Source organism: Corvus kubaryi, unplaced genomic scaffold (assembly GCF_017639235.1).
Source record: "Corvus kubaryi isolate FWS band 111438036 unplaced genomic scaffold, C.kubaryi_AGA036_p1.0 133, whole genome shotgun sequence".
Lineage (NCBI taxonomy): Eukaryota > Metazoa > Chordata > Aves > Passeriformes > Corvidae > Corvus > Corvus kubaryi.
This window is the reverse complement of record NW_024580667.1, coordinates 10,037,513-10,064,797: the sequence shown is the minus strand read 5'-3', so window position 1 is coordinate 10,064,797 and position 27,285 is coordinate 10,037,513. Positions and strand designations below refer to the sequence as shown.

At 38.9% G+C, this 27,285-nt stretch overlaps 1 protein-coding gene across 1 annotated transcript in view; it reads left to right on the top strand.

The window, feature by feature from the left end:
• Positions 1 to 2,680: 2,680 nt before the first annotated feature.
• Positions 2,681 to 27,285, top strand: part of PDK3 (pyruvate dehydrogenase kinase 3) — a 36,316-nt gene continuing 11,711 nt past the window's right edge. Inside the window, exons 1-8 of the mRNA XM_042035972.1 lie at positions 2,681 to 2,836; positions 9,503 to 9,574; positions 17,200 to 17,384; positions 19,476 to 19,565; positions 22,862 to 22,939; positions 25,061 to 25,137; positions 26,345 to 26,446; positions 27,053 to 27,163. Coding sequence (XP_041891906.1) covers positions 2,727 to 2,836; positions 9,503 to 9,574; positions 17,200 to 17,384; positions 19,476 to 19,565; positions 22,862 to 22,939; positions 25,061 to 25,137; positions 26,345 to 26,446; positions 27,053 to 27,163 — 825 coding nt within the window. The 5' untranslated portion in view covers positions 2,681 to 2,726. The remainder of the gene's footprint in view (positions 2,837 to 9,502; positions 9,575 to 17,199; positions 17,385 to 19,475; positions 19,566 to 22,861; positions 22,940 to 25,060; positions 25,138 to 26,344; positions 26,447 to 27,052; positions 27,164 to 27,285) is intronic.

Sequence of the window (27,285 nt, the reverse complement as noted above, 5' to 3'; positions counted from 1 at the left end):
AAAATCAAGAAAGATTGCTGTATATTTTGAAAAATAGATGGAATGACTAGATCAAAATTAAAGCCAGCCTTTGAAAAAAAATTAAATGTGACTGTAGGCTAAACCTGCAGAAGTCTCATTGCAGCTTATTAGAATGCTGTTTCTGGAAATATGTTTAGAACTTACACTTACTTTATCATACATGCAACTGTCATGTAATTTATGATCAATTATATTAAGAAAATACCTAACATACAGACTAAGGGGTTTTTTTACTTAGTCTGATGTCCCTTCTTTTGATGGATATGGTTGTACAGGTGTTGCTGTGAGGAACAGCAGCCAAGGAGCAGTGTTAGGACACAGTTTGCTTTTGCTTTGAAAGCTGGAGGGTATCTAATTACTGCTGATCTAGTGGGTACCATTCTCTCTTGCATGCTGCCTGGCAGGCAGGTAACTGACCTGATGCTAAGTGCTGAAACAGCTCTGTGGAGGCTCTCAGATAAACTGACTGCAGCTAAGAAGCTGATACAAGGACCATGTGCCCCAAACCAAACAGATAAGCTGAACTTAAGCTGAAGCAAGCCTGTAAGCTGGGAAGGCTTAAACCAGAGCTTCCTTTCCTTTTCCTGCACTGAGCATGCAAAGGGACCCCAAAGGGCTCTGTACCTAAAATGTAACTGTACAACAGGGCAAGGCAGCTCCTTAAAGAGATGGTTTAGAGCTGCTGGAGTGAGACAGGTTGAATAGAGATATGCCCTTGCATGTGGGAGCAGAGGAAGTGGATCTTTTCAGCCAGTCCTGCTTTCCTGTAGCAGCTTTTGTTGTTTGCCTTGCACAAATCCATGGGCTATGGGTTCTTGTTCATAATTTTCTTATTTTCTGTATGGGCTGTCTTTCATTTTGCTTTTTATTGCCTAGAGAATAACTGAACTTGCTCTCAGTCACTCTTGGGAAGAAGCAGTTGTTGTCTTTGTTCTGAGGGGTTTTCCAGCTCAGAAGGTATAGGCTGAGCTAAGCCAGGGAGTCTTTCCTGCTGTTCAGCCTCGTGTCTCTCCTCTGTTGTAGGTGAATTGGTATCTGGCTTACTTGAAAAATTGAACTCTGAAATCATTACTGTGCTTCACAGAAAACAATGTAATGTCTTGTTTCCTTTGTCTTAATTTTGACAGGATGTGTGTATTTGTAATTGAGATGTGAAAATGCGAGCAAGTAAAGTAGGTCCAAATGTTTGCTGGAAGAACTGTAATGGAATTGATGGCACTATCAGAATTTAATGACCCCCAGATTGATGATACCTAAATGAGCAAGAAAAAAGGGAAATGCTAATCCTTCCTGCATATTCCCCAAGATAATGTCAGGGTTTGGGAACTAATCCATCAATGCGTGTTACCTATGCAAAGAAGGTGAAAACTCTGTGATTATAATGGGACTGTCTTTAAAAGTATCTCCTTGATTGTGCTGGTTGCGCTGTACTTGAATCTTTCAAATTGCAAATCTCAGTGATTATGGACCTAGCAGTGCTTTTAACACTTTCTGGTTTGCTTGAACATAATTTGTGGCTCTTACATTATGCCTTCACTCAGAAATTTTGTGGATGGTTGAACTGGTTATCATCACAAAAGAACATTTGCTGTCTTTCTAGATGAAAGCAGAATACTGGCTGTTCATTACAAGTAAAACATGGACTTCTTAAAAAATTTAACTTACCTGGACTCTTTAGAAATTAGTTATGATGGGGACTTTACCCACTTGTTAAATGATGCAAAATACAAAAAACTATGTTAAGTAAGGTCTGATCTTCTATCTAAACTACTTGGGCAAGTGTCTTAATATCTTGTGCTTTTAAATATTTGTAGTTAAAATTTTATAGGTATCTTTAGTAGCTACTTTAGCTTAAGATTGCTCTTAGTCATGTCAGTCTTTCGATTTGTATAGGGTGGCTTCAGAGAATGAAGACTGTTACAACTAGGTCTGCAGGAAGGTATTGTTATTTTGCTGGATCCATTTATTTGCTTTCTGACTGTATGGTCGGGGGGGTTTTAATGTTTTATTTTCAAAATACTAGCCTCGATAAAAATCTGTTTTAAAAATGAAAGTTAAAGATAATCTTAGCTGAGGCCTTTCCAAATGGGAATGTGGTGATAAGCACTGGACTTTCCTTCCAGGTCTCTAGTGAGAATCTTATAGGCCAATCCCAGGAGGGATGACAGCCTGTGCTGGTCTCACCAGGTGCTCCTCAAATGTTAAAGTACTTAAGTTTGAACAACTTGTGACATGAAACATCAGCAAACTGTTGTCACAGTTTTGTCCTTTTGTTTTCCCTCCTTACCCTCTGTTATGTGTGCAGCATTTACTTTTTAAAAGCTTATTAGTATAAAAATTGTACTGGTAAAAGCTAGTATTTTGGCGTCATATTTCCAAGTAATATCAAGTATTTGGTATTTGATGAATTTTATTTCTATGATGAGAGATTTATGCGAGAGAAAATGAGATGATGTGAAATGTGCAAGAATGTCAGACAAAAAGGGTTAAGCTCTAGGAAGGCAAAAGTTTAAAATGTGTCTCGTGAGAGGAAAGTGAAGATGGGTACTGAAATCGCTTTAAAACCTTTTATTTTCACAACTGGTTTTTTTTTTTTTTTTTAAACTTCTAACATTAGGAGGTCTAAAATTTGATCTGCTGCAATGGGCATCTGTTTTTCCTTCCTACTGACAGGTCGTGACAATGCCTGTGAGAAGACTTCATACATGTTCCTGCGGAAGGAGCTGCCTGTGCGACTGGCAAACACCATGAGGGAAGTGAATTTGCTGCCTGATAATTTACTGAACAGGCCTTCGGTTGGGCTGGTGCAGAGTTGGTAAGTTTAAAAAAAAGTGGATTGAAAAGCTATTGCAAAACTAACACTGTATGTGTTGTTTTGCTCGCAACAAAGAATTTTTGAATTTTTCTGAATCGGTTGGTTTTCTGCCTTGAATTGTTTATAGTATGTCTTGTCAAATGAGGTTTCATTTTTTTTCTGTCTGATGTTGAGTATATACTCTAATCTGGATCCTAGCTGAGGATTTACAAGTTACTCTTGTGAGTTAGTAAAAACATACTGTTGTCTCCCAGGTAATTAAAATGCATCTGTAACTTCCAAGAGCAAGCTTTTTTGACATTCCTTACTGTATTGCACTCATGGCTTCTTGAAATAGCTGTTCTTTCTCTGTATTCTTCCTTCATCAAAAATATTGAGAGAAAATTAAAACCTCATCTATTTTTCTCACTGCTAAATCTTTAAAAACATAACCTGGTATTCAGTGGAAGTTATGGAATGGGTCAAAAATCTGGTGTCATCCAGTAAACTACAATCTCCATTGTAATAACCAGTGTGGATCCAAAGTGATTCAAGGTCCTGTCATCTTTTCCACAGTAATTAATTTCTAGCCTAATTGCATGTTCGGTGAGATTTAGAGACTGCTGCCTTGGATGTATTAAGCACTAAAAAATTGTTGTTCATGGGGTATTTATTGTCCATTTACCAGTTAATACTTTTCCAAAGACTTTTTGTAAAAATATCTTTGCAGTATGCAACAGAAGTCCCTTTGTGAGTAGCAGCTTATTTAACTGTAAAAGCAGCTAGTGTTGTAGGCTTGTGTTAAGTTCAGTTATAGCATTAAGCCTAGAGCCTCTGTGCTGACTGTACATTGACTGGGTGTCATATTTACCAAGCTTCAGACTTAGAAAATATAAATTAGGATGTGTGGTATTGTGTTTGTCTTTGCAAGGTTAACACTGGATGTCTTGATGACCACTTCAAGTATAGTGATGAAGTGCTTCAAGTGAGTGTAAATGCTGTGGAGCCACACAATCACTTTGTGGTTAAGTGGCGGCTTGCAAGGTTTGAAGGCTTGTCTGTCTGATGTCACAGGAAGTTGTTATGCGCATAGAAAAGAGTAGATAATATGTAGGCCTTTTAGGTGTTTCTAATCTGGTTGACTTGTGGAGCTGTCTTTAATGAAATGTGGACAAATAGATTAATGGAAAAAAGGAAATAATTTTTCTGTAGTGACAGCAACATAATACTTCTAGTCCAAATGTCTGTGCTGTGGCTTGTGCTTCTGCCCTACCAACACAGAACTAAACAACATTTGGATCCCTCTGGCAAAGGAACTGAGCGGGTGTTCAGAGTGCAGGGACCCTTCAGAATTTTTGTTGAAGATGTTTGAGGACTCACGTGATGCTTTCTATGGTCACAATAGATACTACTGATTAAAAAGGGAAAAAAATCCCCAACCTGCAAATGAAAAAAGCAGTATCAAGTGTTATATGACAATATGATTTGCACTATCACACCTGTAGACCAATAGTTATCTGCTGAATGGGCTAAAATACCAAACTGTAATGTGGTGAAGAAGGTGGAGTGGACATCAAGCCCAGAGATGGAAGCTTGAAATCAGAATGTTTTCTGTAATTTTCTTCTAATTCTTGATCCACAGTTAACTAACAGTTTTTGTGGAAAGAAGTATTTTTGTTGAGATTGTGTGAGAATATTTTTATGACCTTATGTCAAAGATAACAGTAATTGTAGCATTTTTTTCCTGTGATATTATAGGTGTTGAATTTAAAGAGCTTAGTTTTTATTTTCTGCTCGGAGGTTTTTAATTGCTTATCAAACCTCTAGTTTGTAAGTCCTGATGATGAACCTTGGGGAAAATATACTTCTAAATTTATCTTCTAAAAAGACCAAAACAAAGATTTTATTAACTTCAGTGTGAATGACCTTGAGTATTATGCAGCTATGCTGATAGCACATTTTGAAACATATTTATAGTTTCTTAATCTAAAGTTTAGAGATACCTAGAGTGAGATTCCTGAATTTACATAGTAGAATAAATAAATATAAGTTAAGCTGTTCAGCTGTTTTGTGAGCTTGTAAAATGAAAAAACCTCTTCTTGATGCACTTCAAAACTACGCTATAGGTTGAGAAAGCTTGGCAGTTCATTAATATGCAAACAAAAATCTGTTGTACATTTGCTACAAGAGAGCAAGACATTTAATGCATTATTCACTTTAATATATTTATTTGCTAATTTTCAGTAATTTATATAGTCACAAGCATGTTTGTTTTATTTTTGCTACCATTTTACACTAGAAAACTTATTTTTTTATGTATTTTCGGTGAGACTCCAAATAGCTGGAGCTTTAACATTTGAATTCCCAATCTATTCCTTAATGCCAGCATGCCGAAAAAGAAAACAAAAAGGTCCTAATCTTTAAGATGGGTTTTACTAGACTTTTAAATTGAAGTGGCTCTGTAAATAGAGGAATAAGAAATCAACCCTGCCTACACTACAGCATGGATCCTTTCCCATCAATCCTCTGTGCTTCCAGTCATCAAACATTCTGGATTTTGTCTGTTTTCTTGCCCTTTATGGCTCCCTTGGGAGGCAGCTTCATTTTGTCACTCCCTGCTGCAGGCAAGGCCTGTTCTTTCATTCTCCAATCCATCTCCATGGCCATGCTGGAGGCACTTTGCTTCCTGTGCTTCGGTGCCTATCAGATTTTACAACTGAGTGCTTGATTGCTCTTGGGAAAGGTGCTCTGTTGGTTTTTTCTCTTTCCTTTCTGGGCTCCTCAGCCTGATGTGTGCAGCACTGAGGGAGAGACAAGACCACTGTCCTTCCTTTTTACTGCTCAGCTACACCTTCCTGAATAAATCTGGCACTGCCCAGAGAGTGAACTCTGAACAAACCAAAAAGAATAGTTCTGCATTTCAGTAAAGGTAAAACATCAGGTCTGTCCCAGTTCAAGTTCACAGCTTAGTTTTTGTGTATCATTTGCATGGAGTAGGGAAGGAATAAAGTGAATCAAGACAGTAATGCTGTCTTGTTATTATGTTTTGGCTGTGAGCTGCAATGGTTCCAAACAGCAGACAGATCAACAATCAGTGCCTTGTTTTCAGCTTTTCAAAATTAATGGGGAACTTGCTTGATCCAAAGAAGTGGGCCTTTTTTAGGCCAGCTTTGAGAAGGCACTATAGCTAAAGTGCAGGTAGGATACAGTACATATGGCAGAATTGTATAATAAAGGATATGGTCACTAATGTGATGAGGGAAAATAGTTACAATAAAACCTTACAATGGATAAGGTTAGAGCTTATAAAATACCTAAAGTAAGTGTGAGGTTTGCACAGTATGTTAGTTATATGTAAAATTCACATTTTATTTAGCCCTGGACAAATTCCTCTATTTTTCTTTAGTGCTTTTCCTTGGAATATGCTATAAATTTCTCTCTTGGGAAAGACCCATTAAAGAAATACATACAGTTTGGGGATTAATAATTGTTTTTTTCTCTCTTTTCTACATTGAGACTATGCTATCAAGATTGTGTTACCATGGAGATTTGTTTTATCTTTTTAGTGCTTTGGTATTAGAATGATTGTAAAGGAAAATTTTGGTGAAATACACATCAGGGAAAAAGCAGAAGTATCTTGCATGAATTAAAAAAGAAAAGAAAACCCAGAGTTGACATTATAGGCTTTTGCAGTGCTTTCATGTATGCAATGTGCCATTCTAAAATTATTGCATTTGGCAGACTAACAAGAATTCAATCTATGTGGCAGTAATTAACAGAAGAACAAGGCAAAAGGGTGCTTGAAACCAAAGAGCTTGACCAATTGTAGTGTATTGTGATAAAAAATTGAAAACCAGAAAGACAATATGTTTGAAGGGCATAGGCTTTGATTTCTGTTTTTAGTGACTCACCAAATACTGCAAAATATAACTGACATTGTCTTTTTCTCATATATGCTGGATTTTTTTTTTTTTGTGGATTTGTATTCTGTATAGTTGTATTGATTTATTAATGACACAGCAAGTCATGCATTATTCTGGTACTTTTGTCTTTTGTTCTTTCTGGCTTGTAATTATGTATGAATTATGTTTAGACATCACAAGGTCTTGCTTTTCATTGCTTGATAAATCCTGTAGTTACCACCTTCATTTATCCCTCTCTGCAGCTGCAATTCAAATCAAAAGAAAATGCAAGGCAGTAGATGGTTTGTATGAAAAGGGAATGACTTTTTCACACACACTTTTATAGGAATGCATTACTGACTGCTCCCCTGTCATCCGAGTGTAATGGTGGTGGTCATTAAGACCAGAGTTATGAATATAATTTTAAATATGTTTTCTCTTAATTTCTTTAATTTTGAGCTGTTTGGTAGAGAGGAAGTGGGGTAGGGGGTGGAGGGGGTGCTGACTTTGGTGTACAAACTGGAAATCACACCAGCATAAAAGAAAAAGATGTACCAGCATTTGCAGCTCCGAGTTTCTATTCAGAGACTTAAGACACAGCGTCTCTTACAACATCCAGACTGGCTAATGTACAGTGGTAGACACTGAGCAGTGGGTTAGGGTTGTTTGACATAAGGTGACTTTTTTCTAGCTTGTCACGGGCTTGGAAGAAATTTGGGTAACTTAGATTTGAAGTTCACCTTTTCTTTAAGCTGGTCCCTCTAACTTGCTAGATACAGTGCTTTTACTAATGAACTTGATTTCTAAATTTCTTTAGAATCAGAAAGACGCATCTAAAAATTGTTGATAACGCTAAAGGAAAAGCATTGCCATTTTCCATAATTTCTCCAGTAATGGGAGGCAACCAGTCAAATCCACACAGTACAAAAATCAGGTATCATCTACCTTCAGTACCAGCAGCATTCACTGCTGTTTTATCCTCGTGTCTGCACAGGATTGCTGATGCTTGACATTTATGGTAGGAGGTCTGCATTAAAAACAGCCGGTTGTGTTGCTTCTCAAGTGTGGTGGTGTCATTCAGAAACAGGACTTTCATAATATTATATCATGACAGGTGGGGGTTGAAGAACACACTTCAGAGTGAGTATGGTCATGATTTGTTAATTGTTGCATGTGAATCAGCCGAGTTCAGAGTGATGGTTGTTAACTGGTGCCATCTCTTAGCAGCATAAAATAGTATCTTTTAAAATAAGCAATATTAAAGGTATCAGCTATATGCCCTACTTGTAAGTGACAAATATTTGGGGAGATTCCTGTAATGGTTCCTGATGTTTGCAGGAGGGCACAAAGGCATGGAGGGGCAGGAGCTGGTGTTCCTGTGCTGACCATGTTGAAAATGTCAGTCTCCCTGAGGAGTGTCACAGTGACCTGTGGCTGCAGCTTGAAATGGGGGTGGAGTAAGCGGTATGCGGTTCTGAAGGGAGTCACATACACAACGGTGCTGAATTAAGCTTCACGGTAGCTTGAAGATGCAGGGTGGAGTTTCATAGCCTCATTAAGCTGGTCTTAACATGGAACTGCTGCCCAAAGAGCTTATGCATAGGTGATTTTGTTGAGCTGACCTGATCTACTGGGTTGCTGCTACTCAAAAGGAAAGGCTTGGTAATTTTTTTGGTTTTTCCTTGTGTAGGCTCTGTGGTTGTCTTTTCTTGTGTGCTAGCTTTAGCTGTTTAGACCTTTCAGTGAGTTGTTTTCCTGTGCAAGAAAGGTTTGTTTTTTTTAATCAATCTGTTTCACCATTGCAGGGAGTTGGAGCTGGTGACACAAACATCTGATTAGTGTTGATATTATATCGTAAATGGCAGTGCTTTACCTGAAGGGAGGGTAATGTCGAAACCCTCCCTTTTAAGTGTGTTATTGATACTGCGTGTGATTGATACCTTTTGTGATTTACTTCAGGAAACAGGTCCTGGTTCTGTAGTCTTTAAAGCTCCATCTGTACTGCTAATGCACGTACTCCAGGGGTGATACCTGGTCCTGGGGCCCAGTGCTGTGAGGTGGCAGAATTTATACTGGTGTTAGGCCAGTGTCCTACAGAGCAGGCTGGCCACGTTCATGTTGAGGGGTTCAGATTTGGGTCCTCTGTGGTACCTCTGGGACTCTAAGCCTCGGTTAATCTCATGTGACCCAAATGTCTGAGCAGGAGAGAGCTGTGTTGTGTAAGAGAGGTTTTTACGAAACTGAGGGTTGTGTCGCATGGCCCGAGGTACAAAGGAGCTGTGGAAGTGTGTGAATGGGTGTGCTCTTCTGGAGTACTCTGGGAGGACCAGCTTGGTGCAGTCAGGTTAGTGTGCCTTTTGGGGAGTGTTCCCCTGAGCTTCATTTTGAAGGAAAAGTTGGATTGCTCTCTGAGGAACATGGGAACAAGCTAACGTCTGTACAGAGTCGATGAGCGGAAAAATCAAGATCCAGGGACAAACTACCTAAATTACAGACCTACCTGTGGAGAGGTTTTGCTCCTGTTAACTTCAGTTTGATTTATATAGCAATTTTCCTGAATTGCAGACTGTAAGGTCATAAGTAATACTTCTTAACTCAATATAATATATTGTGGTTGCTTTCTTTCCCTTTGTTGCAGCATCCCACTTACTTCTAGCCTTTGCAGAGAACTGTGTACTATGCATCTATTATCCTATGTGACCTTGTAGTGTTAAAATTAAAGAAACTCAAAAGTATTTTAGGTTTAAGTATTTTAATTCTCTCTTTCTAATTTTGGTTATTTCAGGTACATGCAGAGTTTCCTTGAGCTTTTAGAGTATGAAAATAAAAGTCCTGAGGATCCTCATGTTCTGGATGAGTGAGTAATTGATATAACAGTTCATTTTGAAATAATCTGTCTCAAATACCAAGCGGTTTTGTACTATAAGATAACAGTTACCTTATTTGTAAGGTAGAATAGGTATGGCAAAAGCTAAAATTGTAATTTGGAGTAGAATGTAGGTATCTAAGTGCTTTTGAACAATATATTTTGTATTTATGCAGATGGTAGTTTAAGAAATGGCATGAAATGCTTCCTCCAAGGCTGTATTGAGAAAAGAACATGGATGTGAGACTATACTTGCATATCAGATACTTAAGACTAAAATGTCACTTTAGTATACATTGAGCTTAGTGCTCTGTTGTGTGTTAAGTATGTTAACACATTAATAGTTTGATTTTTTTTTTCCCAGTTTGAAAGCATTCTAATGTGTCAGTCATTGTTTTTATCTAAAAGATTTTTTCATGGATTTCAATTAGTGGTGTTCACCTAGCTCACTGAATAACTTGAATTACTTGAGAAGAAAGGAAAATTTAGGCAATTTTCTTTATCAACAAAATCATACTGAAATTACCATTAGAATGTTTGCCTGAAATGTGTACACATAAAACAGAAAAGAGCCCCACATGTGAGAACAGCAGGTGCAACATATGCATCAGAGACTTGAAAACAAAGCAACCAAAACACACACACACACACCTGCCCAGCACTGAAGTCTGTTGCTACCCTGTACCTATAGCAGTCACTTTCTTTCAGGGTATTACTTCTTGCAGGTTTTTTGTTCCATTAATTAGCTTTCTTAGGGTAGTTTGTCTTTTGGATTTCTTTTTAAAATCTGAAATCCTGTATGATCAAGCAGCGCTTTATAGAGCGTTTCATAAAATATCTTGCTCTCTTTGTGCGCCATGTGGCCTGTGCTGTGCAAAAATGGTGCTTTGCCTTCAGCAAACTTCAGATGCATTAACGGTGATGTTACATTAGGTTAAATAAGGGTTTTAGGAGGTGGCGCATTTCAGGTGTTTCACTCTTTTGATTGTGGGCATGTTATCTGAGGTCTTGACACTAGCTTTTGTGTACCAACCAATATGTGCAGGAGAAGCTCAAGTGCAGGAGTACCAAGTTAACTTGTTGCTCCTTGTCATGGCAGAGCTGTAGGAGCCATAGGGATCACTGACTGACTGAATTGTAGTGCTATTGAACAAGGGGAAAGTAACCATTTACTCAGTGTGAGTCCTAAGCTGGAATGCTGCCTGCAGTTCTAGGTACTACCTTTTAAGAAATTAAAACACTTGCGGACAGCATTGATGTGAAAGGAACAAGATTCAGAGACTTGGATAGTTCCACCTCTGAATAATGCTGAAGGCATTTGTTGAGACTGGCAAAAAAAAGACACTGGAGACGCTGGAAGTCTGTGTGTGCCAAAAAAATAAGGCCACTGTAATAAAGGATAATTAGTTGCTCTAACTGAAGAACTGGAGAACTGGAGAACTGGTTTTTATTAAAGTTGAGAATGCATGCAGGGCAAAAGTAAAGATTGTAATATTAATGAGAACAGACTGAAGGCTGTAGAGCATCCTATTTAAAAAGCTTTTATAAATAGATTTGATAGTTTTTAGTGGCATTCTAGGTGTGCCTGTTCTGTAGAGGATAAATCAATTTTTCAACCACTCTAGCTGTTACATTTTGTGATTCTGTATTTACTGTTTGCTGATGACACAGGAATTTCTGCTTGTGACTAGTTTATCAGCAGGCTTTCCTTTGTGGGATGAGGTTGCCGAAACTTAAGTGTCTGTTGCCCTTTGAGATGGCATGAGATGTCCTAAACACCTGTGTGAGCCTGGCAAGTGTAACACAGGTCCTCTTAAGCCTGTAATGTCCTGGGTGTGGGTTGAGGCAAGGTGGTTAAGTAGTTTCTGAAACCATCTTTGGTGTTCTGTATTTAGGCAACTGAATTTCACCTTTTTAGGAACTTCAGAGGTTCAAGGTAGATCACAATATAATAAATACATGTATTTATGAAGGCTAATGAGTAGTTCTCTTGGAGATCTATTTTGAGAGTCTCATAATTAACACATGAATTATCTAAATCTGCTGTATGGATATGGCATTCTTGATATTGTTTCATGGCAACTGCAAATATTGTTTGCGATGCTCTATATGAGTATGGTAGAACAAATATTTCATAATGAAGCAAATATCAATATCATTCAGTATAACTGTTTGTTAAAAGCTTTGCAATCTTGCCATTATTGTATTCTATGTAATTAAGCACATATAATAAGAATGCTTGGAATTTATTGCTACCTATTGAAGTCCAGCTAGGGTCTTCGACAGTAAGAGTTGTCTTCTGTACTGCATTTGGCCTGTGAAAAGATATTAAAAATGTATTATCCAATTAAAGAGCAGATTTGTTTCTTTTGGCAGTATTGGATAGGCTACCTAAGATTAGAAAGTCAGATTTACTTTCTTGCTCTGGGATGTCATCTGTTCCTAACCTACTGAAGGCTAAGCCATTTAACTGCATATTGAACTGTAATTAGGATTTTTTTAATATTAGTTACAAACTGCATCTTTCAAAAATACTCATAACTATGTCCATATTTATCTTATAATAACCCACAGATAAATCTAACAAATTTCTCAACTCCTGTGTCAGTATTCCATGTTGCTGCTACCTAGTCCTATCCTACTTTTATGTCTTGTGGTCAGAAGTGTGTCAGTATGGTCAGAAAGTATCAGGAATGCTGGTAGCTAATGAGCTTCTCAGTGGGGAAAATCCCCACATCTCGGAGTTCATTTAAGTTTGTATAAAAGTTTTCTGTTCTTTTCTGATTGCACATATCATTACATACCGAATTTGAGCCATTGTCTGGGACATTGTGTAAGTGTCTTTAAGGATGCATAAATAGGAATAGTTCTTTTTTTCAACCAGATTGATTTGCTTAAAGGAAAACCTGGAGGTTTATAAGGTATGGACCAAAAGCCTTTTTTGTGTGGGCAGTATCTGTGGGGTATCTCTGAGTACCTTGCCAAGAGCAGCCTTTAATAAGGGATTGGAGCAGGCTTCATCTCTTGGCTTCTCTCCACTGTCCTGTTCCTGTGTGGCACATGCTGTAGAACAGCACATTTTACATATTAATGTTACAGATTGTATGGCTTGTAGTACAGAAGACCCAACCTTGCATTCTTTGGTCATCGAATGCCCATCCTTGTCAGTCCCGTGGGGCATCAGGTGATTCAGGCATTTCATGATGGCCCCCATCTCTTCTCTCTTTAGCTTAATTAGTGTTACAAGATGTGAGTCTTGCCCGGGTGGAAGTGTCTCTGTCCAGTACCCATCCCAGCAGCTTCTTTTTGGAGCTGAATGTTGTGTTGACCTCAGACACTCAAAACATGAAGCATAACAGAGCAGTTGATTTTTGGAAATTAAAGAGTGCCCTGGTGGACTTCCCGTCAGCTGAGGTGGACTTCACTTTCTGTTCTGGCTAATCAGGGTTATAGTAGCGCAGGAGAGAAGGGGAGCTAAACTGGTCGTTCACGGAGGTTGAGTATCCACAGATGTGCTCTATCAATGTTGCCAGTAGTTCTTCAATTACTGCTTTCTAAAATGGTGCAATGCTTTTATCAATTGAACAGAAAATTATCCTCTATTTGTGTTACCATCTCTGCTTCTCTGGGAGTCTGCTCTGGTATTCTCAGAGTCTGGGCTCTCTTTCTGAGGAAACCATTTTCTGTATTAGTGTTATAGTATTGCAGATGTCATCCATGTACTGGCACAACTGTGTGTAAAGCCACACAGTGAAGTGAATTGGGAAATTGATGTAGTGGAAGAATGTGGAGGGCTGTGAGCCTGACTCCAAGGTGATAGAAGAATAACCCACTTTTAGCTCTGTGGTCCCTGAAGTGTTACAGTGTGTGGCCAACAAAGACAGCCAGCAGTGCCCCTGCAATGGAAAGGGTGAGTGGTTATAGAAGTAGGTGCAGAGACTAAACTAAAGCTGATGTTTTTCAGAGTGGCCCAACTTCTCTCTGCTCCTAATGTAATGAATTTGAGGGCAGATGGATGTTCATGAGCCTTACCTTTTTGTGAATGTTGGACAAAGTCCTTTGAAGAGATTTTTTTGCCTCGGCATTTTTCTGATGAAGTGTTTCAGAAGCGTTTCAGTTTGTTGCCTTCTGTTGGTTGGCAGACCTCATGAGGCCTTACTGCAACATTGCCACATTACTGTGTCACTGTCAGTAGTGTGGGCACTTGCCAAATGGTAGGTGAGTTTTACATTTTCGATAACAGAAATACTTTTTTTGAGCTGTAGAGAGGTCAGGTGGAAGTTTTTCTGCAGTTCTGCCAAACAGTGTGATAACAGGAGCCCTAAGATAAGGTGTCCACGCTTGGTGAAGGGTGTGAGCGGGCAGAAGTGTTGGAAATTTCCCAAGATGTCAATATGCATCCAGTAAACACATGGAGGTGGGAGCTGTGTTTCAAAAATTGAAAGGTTTGTAAAACATGCTGTTCACATGTGCTCTCAAAGGACACTTAGTGCAGCCTCTACACCCCCGAGTTTCTTTGATGATTTTTCTCTTTGTGGCCCTCTCAAGGGAGGGTGTGCGGGGGAGTGTCCTGGAGCTGGGAGGCACTGAGGCCATCAGCTGCCAACATGCCTGAGATAACACACACAAGGAGCTTAGTAAACAAGGAGCCTTCCTTTCTGCAGCACTGCAGTTAAAATAGTGGTTCTGTAAGCAGTTTAACCTAAGTAAATATTGCTCTATTTTTGATTACGAAGGTGCCATTTGTTACTTTTACGTAAGATTAAATGCTACTTTAGTTAGTTTTGAACTTTGGAAGTAGATACACTTTCTAGTAGAGAAATCTTTCAGTGTGAACTTTTACCTCTGTTTCTGGTGATACTCAGCTGCCAGCTACCACTGCTTCAAAAAAACGCAGCCATTTAAAAAAAAGCCCAAACCATTGCATCTGTTGCATTTAAAAGGGTTTTTACTCTACTCATTACTTTCTTGGTTTTCATCTTTCAGATAATACTATCCATAAGAGGCATAAAAAAAAAAATTCCCTTTGTCTTCATACTGACTTTCTTATGCTTGTTTTCTTGCACTGTAATGATAGATCAAAACAGAATAATATATACAGGTTATTAGGAAGTTAATTAATGAATGTCACAACACAAGTTATTTTTGTCTTTGCAGAATTTTTTAGCCTTCATTTATTTAACACCTGTGGTAATGCCTGAAATGTTCTTGTATATTAACAGAAAGCACTGAAGCTCACTTAACTAAAGTAACTTCATATTAATAATTTCTCATTTGTAAAACCAACTACATCATTTATTCTTCATCGTTTTGAAAAAAACAGAATTGTAGGGGAAAAAAGTAATTGGCAAATAAAATTTTCAGAGCTGTTCTGGAGTATTCCCAGTAAATTCCATAAGCAGTTTAAAAATTCCTTAATATGGTCTCCCACAGTTTGAGTACAATAAAAGCTTTGTGTCTTTCAGGGGTGTAGTGGGTAGAGGGACTGTAAGGAATGAGTGTTAAGATTAAGGAGATATGTTCTGATTTCTGCCCTGCTACTCCAAATGTGTCTATATGCTTCTTCTGTTTGCTTCTTGTGTTTACTCCTTTAAAAGCATCTGCTTGATGGAAACACGTGAGTGAATTCAGTTATCTTGCAAGATGGAACAGGAAGTTTGCCATATCGGTGCAATAATGAGGAATTACTTTATTATATATTTAGTTATATGCTGATTAAGCTTCAGCTATGATTTTGCTGGTCTGCAGCAGATAAACCTAAGCCCTTTGCCCTTTGGCATGCTCTGTGCATTTAAGCACTTCGGGAGTGGGATATCGGTGAACAATTTGCCCTCTTGGCATCAGGTATATATTGTGGATAGTGGAGGTATTTAAAAACAAATAGCAGAGCAACTATCAGGAGACAGTGTTGTCAGTTCTGTTTCAGACATGACTGTAAGTGCTGCTTCCAGCTCTGCTCTTCACTAGGGTCTTGTTGCTCAGAAACAGAGAAGCAGTACAAGTACAGCCAGGCACCAGTCTCTAACATCACCTCTCAGTGGCAACAGATCACACAGAGTCAAGACTGAATAAACATAAAAAGTCGATAAACCTTTTAAGCATTAAATGTTCTAAGCTGCCCAGTCAGCAAGACTGGTGAGTAAGAGAGCAGTCATTCTGTACTGTGATAGTATTTAGAATGGGGAATTAGGCAGTTAAAACTTCCCCTTTCCTATGCAACAGAGGAGTGTTGAAAGACTGCTGAGCTGTTTGTTAACACACAGGCAAAAACTGATAGCTAGACTTAAGATCATGAAAAAAGTAGTAAAAAGGAACCCTACATTCCTTTGCAGCTGGCAGTGTAGAGTAGGAGAAATTATTTTAGAAGTATGTCACTTGTTAAGAATGGTATAAAAAAATTGTCTTGACTAAGTGGTGCTGAAAAGGAAGAAAGCATCAGATTTAAATGGCTGGTCTTTTTTACTTTACGTGGTCTTTGTTCTTTCCCCTGCTCATTTGCAGGGGCATTGGAGTAGATGACCTTTCAATAATTTCTGTGATTCTTTCCTTAGCTGGTGTATATTCTACTTTTGATAGAAATAATGAATGCATTTATAATCAGTATTCATTATAGATCCACCAAGTATGTTCTGCTGCTGATGTTTTTTGAGAAAGGATCTGTAGAGTTGCAGATACAGGCATAGCTGAACAGCTCTTCCAGCTGTGCTTTCTTTGGAAAGCTGCATTTCGCCATTTGTACTTTATAAAACAACATTACATAAACATTGTGGTGTTAACAGTAATTTAATATTGGAGAATGTAGCAGAGTTGAGTAGTACTGATTTTCCATGTTTCAGCTTTAGAAAGCTACTAATAATTGATATTTCCAGTATGTATGAGTTACCATGTGGGGGGAAAAAAGGATGAGCACATTGAAGATCATAGCTGTTGAGCTGCCTTGGCAGGAGAAACAGAAATTCTCCAAGCTGTTTCAAAGGAAATGCTTGCTAAAAGCAATGGGAGTGTTAGTGTTATCCCAAAATTTGCCGAGCTCCGGAGGAGAGCTCCGTTGTATTTGCTCTGCCATCCAGTGGTGTGAGAGGAAACTGAACAGGAGTCACACAGTTACTTGTCCTGAGATTCTAACTTAGCCCGAGAGACGCCAGGTGAAGGAAATGCATTCGAAGTTAACTGCGTGGGTTTAGGTGTTGGGAAGAAAACACGAATTTTTCTAAAGACATTATAAAGGGCGGTCAGGTTGTTTTTCCTGAGCTTCCTTTCCAATCTCCCAGCTACTGTTAGAAGTTGCAGGGGATGAGAGTTACCATACTGCATGTGATTACAGTGAAAGAGAATCTTTTGCTATCCATCAATGGTGAAGAGAAATTGATTTAATTTCAAGGAAGTTTTGGGGAGGAATAACTTAATTTGGGGCTCTAAATGCTTCACAGGTCTTGTGAGTGAGAAGTTGCTCAAATACTTCTCTTTAAATAGGCTTGTTGGAGTACTATATTTTTGTGTTTTCCCTCTGATACTTTGTTATTGACTGGGAGGGGTAGTAAACAGATAATATGGTTATGCTGTTGTTGAGTTTAATTTTACTTCTAACAATCTGTTTCTAATTTTGTTTCCTGTAGCTTTTTAGATGTTTTAATTAAAGTGAGGAACAGACACAATGACGTGGTTCCAACCATGGCGCAAGGGGTGATTGAATACAAGGAAAAATATGGGTTTGACCCATTTGTTAGCAGTAACATCCAGTATTTTCTAGATAGATTCTACACCAACCGCATCTCTTTCCGTATGCTTATTAACCAACACAGTAAGTAATTGCTTTTCTCTTCTTTGAAAACTCATTCGTTACTGCTTGTAAACCTGAAGCTTTGTTTTGTTTTGGTTTTTTTTCCTTACTCATGACTATTCTGTGCTACTTATGGTAAAAGATATACTGGCAACTGGTTACTTTGGTACTTTGCAGTGATCAGAAATGAATCCAAAACACCAGTGTGCTTTCTTTTAGAATTGTTAGTCTTTGTTAGTGTGGCTGTCGCTTTTTAGTCTTGTTGGCTGAGATGGCTTGTGAAGTGATATATGAAGTATTTTTAGATAGTAGTAGAGTAGCTGTATCTTTCTGCTCACAGAGCTTTCAACATAGTTTGTAGAGCTCATATTTATTTTGCAGTGAAACGCAAAGATGCCATAAATTTTGAATAGGTTATGTACTATACATATTGTTTTTTCCAGCAAGTTATCTAGACTGTCTTGCCTTCTAAAGAGATTGAGTATTTCTAACTGAAGTTTTAAATTATATCTCATCTTCCCTTACTTCCTATTTCCTATTTATGGATAAATGCTGGAATTAGTCATCCTTTGTCATTAGGTTCTGTTTCATTTGTTGTTACTAATAAACTCACTTTTTTATATTCATATTACAGAGTGAAGGGAGTTACTTGCACAGCTCCTATTAACCAGTATGTGCAACCATGCAGAAAGTGATCTATGTAAAGTTAAGGACAGTCTTCTGATCTGTTTTAGCGTGTCTTGTGCCTTTTAGCTCTAGAGCTTCATTCTCTGCTAAGTATTCTGCTTTTCTGAGCTCTTAGAAATTGTTGTACGCTACAGAAAATGCGGACGCTGGAGTACTGTAGTATGAGGTGTTTTACTACAAGTTGTGTGTCTTTCCAGTAACCTTTTCCGTGACTAACAAATGCCTTGCTGTGTGTGCACAGATAACTTGAATGTGGCAAAGCATACAAAATGAGATAAATGTACAGTTTTTTCCTTACTTGTACCTGGGCAGACAAATGACAGACATAAAACCAAGTTTAAAGGCTCTCATAGAAGAGTTCTAGCAATAGAGTACAAACATTGTCCTAATAGAATTCTTGGGCTGAGTGCTAGCATAATTTGCACTAATTCTAAAATATTAAACTTGATTCATTGAACTGAACTACCTTTTCCTATGGATCCTCTTCTTTAACTGATTGGAGCTTAAAACTGCTTGTAGGTGCTTAAAGTTAACCTTGTCTAATGTCTGTGTGTTAGCAGTGTTAGTGGTATGTCTGTGATGGCAAATATTAATCTCGAAGCACTGAAGAAAAAGATAATTGGAAAGCAGAATGCAAAACCAAGTTTTTACGTAGTTTGCATTTCTGTTCCTACATTCCTGGCAGACTGTTTCTTACAGCACCATTCTGCAAGGACACAGTACCCAGTGTATGAACTTGCTGTGCCCAGGGTAGGAAAAGCTTTCAGATCTGGACTTTTGCTCACCTCATGCTGCACCTGCTTCATGTCAGAGCTCACTAACTTGCTAAAATAGCAGAAAATCACTCCTGAAATAAAGTATAAAACCTTTCTACTTCTTTGAGAGTCTTCTTTAAACTCTTGGTGAAGGGTCTGGTGAGTACCAGACCCTTGTGCAAAGAGGGAGTGGGGATCATACTGCTGAGATCCAGGGAGAAAGTCGAGTGAGTGAGTGAGACCTCTGTGCCAGCTGTGAAATTGCAGCTTAGGTGAGTGTAAAAGGCTTTTAATGATGCCTTACAGTTCTGCAGTCCTTTTTACTGTAATGTTTTCATTGTTGTGAGTGCTTCTGTTCTGGCATAATGGCATTTTACATTTAAATTTTATCTAATTTTTGATAATCTGCTTTGAAATGTAGGTTTTCACCTTAACCCTCCTACATCACAAATTCTGTTTTAACTAGTCTTAACTGTAAAAACTAGAAAAAAGGGGGGAAGATGAGCAGTTAGACAAGTAGTCTTCCTAAATGAGGATTGTAACAATTTGCTAGAGTATCTTTTTACAAAATGATGCAGTGTACAGGAAGCCTCTGATACCATCAAATTGAAACTTTCTGGGCTGCCTCAAGGGTAATAAATAATTTACTACCATTTCTTTTTTATTTTAGCACTTCTGTTTGGTGGAGATATTAATCCAGCTCATCCCAAACATATTGGAAGTATCGATCCTAATTGTGATGTGGCAGAGGTGGTTAAAGGTAAGATGAAGTTAATATTTTTGTTGACTGAAATCCCCCCAACTTAAAATATGCAGAAATATGTTATTGAGATACAAGAGACTGAAGGTGATTTAAATCCATTTCTCTTTTCTTATTTTAATAAATGAAAGCTCTGCAGTTGCTCACAATAAAGCCCTGGGCTTATTGAGGCTTTCTAATGTCTTCATTATTGAGAAGAGAGAAACTTTTGGTCTGTTAACAGAACTAAGAAAACAATGTGATTTTTAATAGCTTTAATTTGTACTTTTAAATATCAGATGAAGTGTCTAAATGTTTTGTTAAACTTTAGATGGTTTTTTCCTGAAATACTTAGAAGCGGGTTCTCATGTACTGCCTTTGTATCTCATGCTGGTACTACAGAAAACTGAGAGTAAGTGAAGTTGCCATTTGGTTTAGTTTGCTTTAGCTAGGCCTTTCTGTAAATGTCCTCGTGTGTACAGATATCCCGGTGAGACTCCTCCTTCCTCTGTCATCTGATCATACCACAGCCTGTTCTGTCTCCTGCAGAAGACATGGATGTGATGGTTGCACCTGACTGATCTGGCACAGTCACACTGAAGTCCTGTTTGCTGAGTTGTGAATGTTCACATGCTTTCAGAATGTTAACAAGCAGGCATGAGGCAATGCTGGCTGCTTCAAGAATTTCTCTGTGGGAGGTTCACACTCTGGGTGTATCTATTAGCAAATGCAGGTCTTGCTGTAGGAGAGAATTCCAGGCTCTATCCTTTGCTGCTGTTAGTGCAGCTGCAAAGGGGGGAAGAATGCATTTCTCCCCTTTACCTTCTCTCACCCTTTGGTGAAGGGAGAGGGAAACCTTTCTTATCTCAAAGTCTGACCTGCATGATAGCTTGCTTTGTAATGCTTTTTACAGCTCTCTTACGGCTTTTTTTCTAGCTCTTCTTGGCTCCTAAGGTGGCCTTTTTCAGCAGCTTTTATTTTGTTTTGATTGACCGTACTCCACTTTGGTGTCAGCATTGTATATGTTACAGCCATGTTGTTTATTTAGCTTTTCCTACCAATAGCAATATTTGAATCAATTTTGATCATCAGATTCATACTTGCTGCCTTGGACAGGGGAGTGCATAGTGTCGGAAGGTGCTAAGTCCAGTTTTCAAGCAAGTAGCTAAAATAGGTCTTACACAGCACTGAACAAACAAGGGTGTAGCCAACAGTGTTGCCTTTCAAAGAAATGAAATGTCCTTAAAGACAGGGGTTGTATAGTCCTGTCAAGGTGATTGAGGCCTTTCCTTGTAGAATTGGTGGAGGGGTTAATTTATGTTCTGTATGCTGTGCTAGCTCCCAAATGTTCTGGTTCACAGGCAGCATTCTGGGCTGTTTATCAGTTAAAATGTCGATGTGGTATTGTATGTGGCAGCTACAAGCTCTGTATGCCCTTCAAACATTGAAGAAATTATTTAGACAGCCACTTCTTGCTTCAAGCAGCTACACCAGGTGTTGTGTCTGTGCTGTGTGAAGTGGCTGTCTCTGTCTCACTTAAGACTTTTGAGCTGACGGCAAATTCAGGTTTGTTCCTGGAGCCAGGATTTTAGATTACCAATAGATCCCTCACTCTTGTTGCTACTTTATCTCCATCCACACCATGAAGCATGCTTTGAACTTCACAGTCTCTTTCGCAGTCTTAGCACTCTGCCAAAGAGTTGAGTTTTAGAGGAAGATGAAATGTTAGACTGCACTCAAACTGACCTAGATTTGCTAAGAAACCAGGAAGAAATCTTTCAAATATAGAATCCCAGAATGGGTCAGGTTGGAAAGGAGCACAATGGATCATGTGGTCCAACCTCCCTGCTCATCCCAGATCACATGGCGCAGGATTGTGTCCAGATGGTTCTTGAACATCTCCAGTAAGGGAGACTCCACACCCTCTCTGGGCAATCTGTGCCAGTGCTTGGTCACTGCACAGGGAAGTTCTTCCCCATGTTCAGGTGGAACTTCCTGTGCATCAGTTTCTGCCTCTGGTCCTATTGCTCAGCATCACAGAAAAGAACCTCCAAAAGGCTCCATCCTCTTGGCACCTCCTCCACAGATACTCTTAGGCATTGATGAGGTCCCCTCTCAGTTGTCTCTCCTCAGGGCTGAACAGGCTCAAATCCCTCAGTCTCTCCTGGTAAGAGAGATGCTGCAGGCCTTAATCCATATTTGTTGCTCTCCACTGGACCCACTCCAGGAACTCTCTGTCTCTCTTGTCCTGAGGAGCCCAGAACTGGACACAGCACTCCAAACACACCTCACTGAGGCTGAGTAGCAGGGCAGGATCCCCTCCCTGACCTGCTGGCAGTGCTGTTCCTAATGCACCCCAGGATTCATTGGTGTTCCTGGCCCCAGGGCACTGCTGGCTCATGGACAGCTCGTTGTCCACCAGGAGCCCCAGGTCCCTCTCCTCAGAGCTGCTTTCCAGCAGGTGGGCCCCCAGCCTGTGCTGGTGCCTGGGGTTGTTCTTGCCCAGGTGCAGACCCTGCATTTGCCCTGGCTGAGTTTCAGAGCGTTCCTCTGCCCATCTCTCCAGCCTGTCAAGGCCCTTCTGAAGGGCTGCACAGCTCTTGGGGGTATCGGCCACTCCTCCCAGCTTTGTGCCATCAGTGAACTCGCTGAGGAGGCCTCTGCCCCTTCCTCCAAGTCATTGATGAAGATGTTAAACAATACTGGGCCCAGTATTGAACCTTGAGGGACACCACTAGTGACAAAGGTTAACTTAAACTTTCTACTGGTATTTTAACAATATGTAAGGCCTGATTTGGGCTATGGGGAGGTATTTTCAGGGGGAGTAATTTTTGGTTCAGTAGGAAGGAATGAAGAATCTTAACGATTCCGGCTTTTCCCCCAAAAGATCTTGAAAATTAAGTATTGTAAACAGTATTGTGTTTGGAAAACTTGAATTTATGGCTGCAATATCATCCTTTTTTATTTGAGGTGGAAAGAGCAAGTATTAAACTGTAATAAGGGAATGAAAAATAACTAGATTTTTATGGTCAGCCTAAGATTATATCCTTCTGGTTTTCAAGCCCTGAACAAGGATGAAAAATAGCTTCCCTCCAGTACTGTGCTTTTCTTTTTAGAGCTTTAGATCGAATTTTCCCTTTCCTGACAACTGGGCTACGAGTGTACAGAGAAAAAGGGACTAGATTGGATACCAGCTTCATGCTTGTAAACTAGTGCTCAAAATGAGTGTTCTGTTTGTGGTCTTTCAGAGAGGATGAACACTGCTGGTCGTCTCTAGAAGATTTTGATAAATCAGTGTTTGTTGTGTTGTTTTGTAGATGCTTATGAAACAGCTAAGATGTTATGTGAACAGTACTATACAGTGGCACCTGATCTGGAAGTTGAAGAATTCAATGGTAATTATGAAATTATTTGGTTGATGTATGTAAGAAAATGCATTTCTGATATGTGATTTCTAGTTTTGTTAACTAATTGTAAGTTGTAATTTGAACTCTGCAGTCCTGTATGCAGTTGCTTTTGTTCTAAGTGTCTACATGGGCACCTGAATTATAGTTTATCATCATGATGTGTGCTTCTTTATGCTGAATGCGGAGTTCTATCTGCTGAACTCGCTCTCACTTTGAAGAAAATAAATCAAGACTCCTCATAACTGAGAAGGAAACATGCCTGCCTTCTAATCTTCTAACTGAACTGAAACTTGTTTTATTCCAAAGTGTGCTTATAATGAATTCCACTGGCACTCTTGACACAGCGGTGAGCCCTTCTGTGTAAGATGGCAAAATTGGAATTTTTATTAGGTAGTCTATGCTTTAAATCCTATCATAAACTTATCACATGAAAATCTGTTTCAAGTTGATTGCAGAGATGGTAATTGGATGACACAAAACTGATGAGACAGGCCTTGTCAGCGTATTGACTGCTTTTTGTTCATTATTTTATTGACAAAAAGGAGCTTATTTTCTTTAGTTAAAAAAAAAATTTCCTGAGTGATCCTCTCCCAAATTTTGGACAGCAGCCAAACAAGACTAAGATGTTTCCAGACTTCAGTAGCAGAATTGCAAAAGTCTCAAAAACAGGTAACACTCAATGGAGAGTGTGATATATGGAATATGTGTTGCTCAAAGTACTACTGAGTAGTATAGAAATATTTCTCTACACAAGGTGATACTGTCAGCAATGAGGTATTACCACCCATCTCTCCCAAAACCAAGGGACCCAACCTTTCCCTTTTAAACTGGGTGATTCTAGAGATAGAAGTACTGAGTGTTGCAGCAGAGGAATCAATCAATGCAAAATTCATCTGACAGCGTAAGTAAAAAGATCCAACAGTAGAGAAAGCAAGCTGCTGGAGCTAAAAAAAAAAAGTGAATAAAGAATGAACTATTTCCTTTAAACCATCTTATTATCAATATGAGGAAAGGAACTTTGCAAATTACCTCACAAGAGCAACGATATCTCATCTTCTGTCTCTGTGCCTCAAACAAGTGTGAGTCAGTTTGCCTTGGTTTTGGTGAAGTAAGGGAATGGGAGTATGGACTGATAAAATTAACAGGATGAAGTATCAAGTTGCCTTGCAGAGCATTGTTTTAGTCTTCTCCTTTTCCTAGGATTTTTCACTACCATGTCTCATAAAATAATTACTGGGATTATTACCAGCCCTCAGTGCCAGAAGGAGTGAAGTTGACTCCAGTCATGTTCTTAGTGCATATTTATATCTTTCTGGAATTTATGAAGCAGACAGTTCGAGACTTCCCTTCAGTCTGAACTGCTGCTCAGTCTGACTTTCTGTGACTGCATAATTTAATGCCAGTAGGTATTTGAATGTTCAGGGATGACTTCATCTTCAGTACCAAAACTGTCCTGGAATGTATTAAATGCAGCTGTATTATTTCCTGCCCAATCAGTCAATGAGCATTCTGGCATTCAGAGCTGTGCCAAGCCGTACCCCTCTGCTGAAACACTCACAGGGGGACAGCAGTGGGCAAACAATTCAGTGATGGTTTGGAATATGGAAGCTGTGTTATTGTTTGAAGTAGATTTGAAATTTTTTATGAATACTTACATTTTATATGTTTTAATGAGGGGAAAATATGTCGTTGTTTTTAGAATATTTAAGCAGTTACTTTTTCTTTAGTTTAAGAATCTTTTTGTGCAGCAAATATTATGCTTAAATAATATGTGAACATGTGAAAGTTTCCCACCTAAGTAGGAAAGTTCCCTTGGTTAACATACACTGTTGGTAGGAAACCAGCCACTGCTTAGTGAAGCTTCCTATCTAAACAAAGTCTGCTGACTGGATAGATTTGAAGATCGTAATTATAATGTGTTCTTTCAGGTGATAGCAGTGACTAAAATTTATGGTTTTACTTCATGAAACTAATTTTGCACTGGGAAAATTAGAACATGCTTACATGCTTGTCTTTACCTACATGTTCATGTTATTCTGATAAAGGGCAATGCTACAAAATACTGTTTTGAAGAAAAATGATTTGACATTTTTCTCTTTTTTTTCTTAGCTAAAGCTCCAAACAAGCCTATTCAAGTAGTCTATGTACCTTCTCATTTGTTTCATATGTTATTTGAATTATTCAAGGTAGGTTGCACTTGTTAATATTTGGGAGGGTTTTGTGACCCTATTACTGTTGAAATTGAGATTCCTTCCAGTTACAGCTCTCAAATGTTATTTCGGTTTTCCTTTCTTAAGCGTATTCTTAAGTTTCAAACACTCTTCACTTGTTTAAAAGCCAGATTTAAACCCCTCTCTTATGACCTTGTGTACTTAAAAACTGCCTGGTTTCCCACTTCTCCTGTTGTGCTTTTGTGGCTTTTTTGATTAACTTAAAACACTCAAGATAGTTTAGTTTTGCAGTGATGGAATATTCATAACCTTGCAGTTTTCATGAGCTTACTTCTTTATTGCATATTTGAGGACTGGTTAGGATCAGTGTCTTTACTGTGAAAACAGGCCCTGTGTCTTTGAATAGTGTAGATGACATGCTTTGTTTGGGTTTATGTGTTCTGAATAATTGGAGCAACAGTGAAAACAGAACATGTGAGAGCTGTTACATTGTTTGAAAGAAGAGAGGAGGTCTCTGAGTGGTGTAACCGAACACCAGAAATTGAGGGGAAAACTTGTGTTTGGCCAGAGAGAAACTTTTTCAAAGTACTGGTTTTTGGGGTTTGATTTCTGACATTTGTCAACTATGTTCATGTAAGTCTTTCCCCATTTTGCCATTTGTAACACTAGTTCTAGGGCAGAACAGGTGAAAATTGGTACGTTACATGTGGGTATGTTTTTGGTACAAGTCATGAAGCAGGTTGAAGGCAGTAAGTTGTAGCTGTAAAGAACTGGCAGTGGAAACTCTTGTTAACATGCATTATAAAATCAGATTGACAGATGGTATCTTAAAAATTGTGTGACCCAGGCTGAGAAAATCAAAACTAGCTTTCTGTGGGTGAACATCACTGTTGGTGTTGTGCATGGTAGAGGTGAAGGATGTTCTCATCCCGTGGGTATATTTACTTGATTTCACACAGGGGAAAAAAAAAAAGTCTTGCTTTCTTTTCTCTGACTATACCAAGTAAATAAAAGTTATGTATAACAAGTTGTAATGTAAAAATTCAACTGGGCAATTCATTGACTGGATGGCACTTGAATTTGTGTTAAATACAGCCTTCTCTACCTTTTACACAACTGTAGGACAGAGTAGAGGCAACAAAATAAATGCAAGTTCTAGCTTGTCACAAAAAGCTTGTATGTTAAAGTTAGGATCAAAGAGACTATTTTCTTTTACCTTCAGAATTCAATGAGAGCTACAGTGGAATTGCATGAAGGTAAGAAAGAAGCCTATCCATCGATCAAAACCTTAGTCACTTTGGGGAAAGAAGATCTATCTATTAAGGTAAATGCCTAAAAATAATACACAGCTTGCAAACCTGCTAGGTTTAGATTAGTATGACATATAATTTGAAAAGGCAAATTAATTATTGTATCACCTGCTTCATATTCATTAGAATGGAATATTTTCAGTTGGGAAGGACCTATGAGGAGCATCTTGTCCAACTGCCTGACCACTTCAGGGCTGGCCAAAAGTCAAAGCACGTTTGTTAGGGGCAGAGTCCAAATGTATCTTGGTCACTGACAGATGTGGGCCATTGATGACCTCTGCAGGAAACCCATTCCACTCTTTGACCACCTTTCCCATACAGAAATGCTTCCTGATGTCCACTCTAAGCCCCTGCTGATGTTGCAGCTTTGAACTGTTCCCACGTCTCGTCACTAGATCCAGGGAGATGAGATGAGCACCTCCCTCCCCAGTTCCCCTCCTCAGGAAGCTGTGGACCATGACAAGGTCACTCCCAGCCTTCTTTTCTCCAAACCAGACAGCCCCAAAGTCCCTAGCTGCTCCTTTTAATATTTATAAAGTAATTTAGATAATGCTGCTTGAGATTTTGTGGTTTTTTTCCCAGAACCTAATGTTTAAAACTCTTCCATTTTCATTCCTTAGATAAGTGACCAAGGTGGAGGTGTACCTCTAAGAAAAATAGACAGATTGTTTAACTACATGTACTCAACAGCACCCAGGCCCAGTCTGGAGCCCTCGAGGGCTGTGCCTTTGGTAAGCAGTTGCAATATGTGTTTAAATATCCCTTTGCACCACTCTGATTTTACATTTCCGTTCACTGCAACCTGCTGGATCAGGTTTTCCATTGAGGAAATGGTTTATCATTAGCAAGTCTA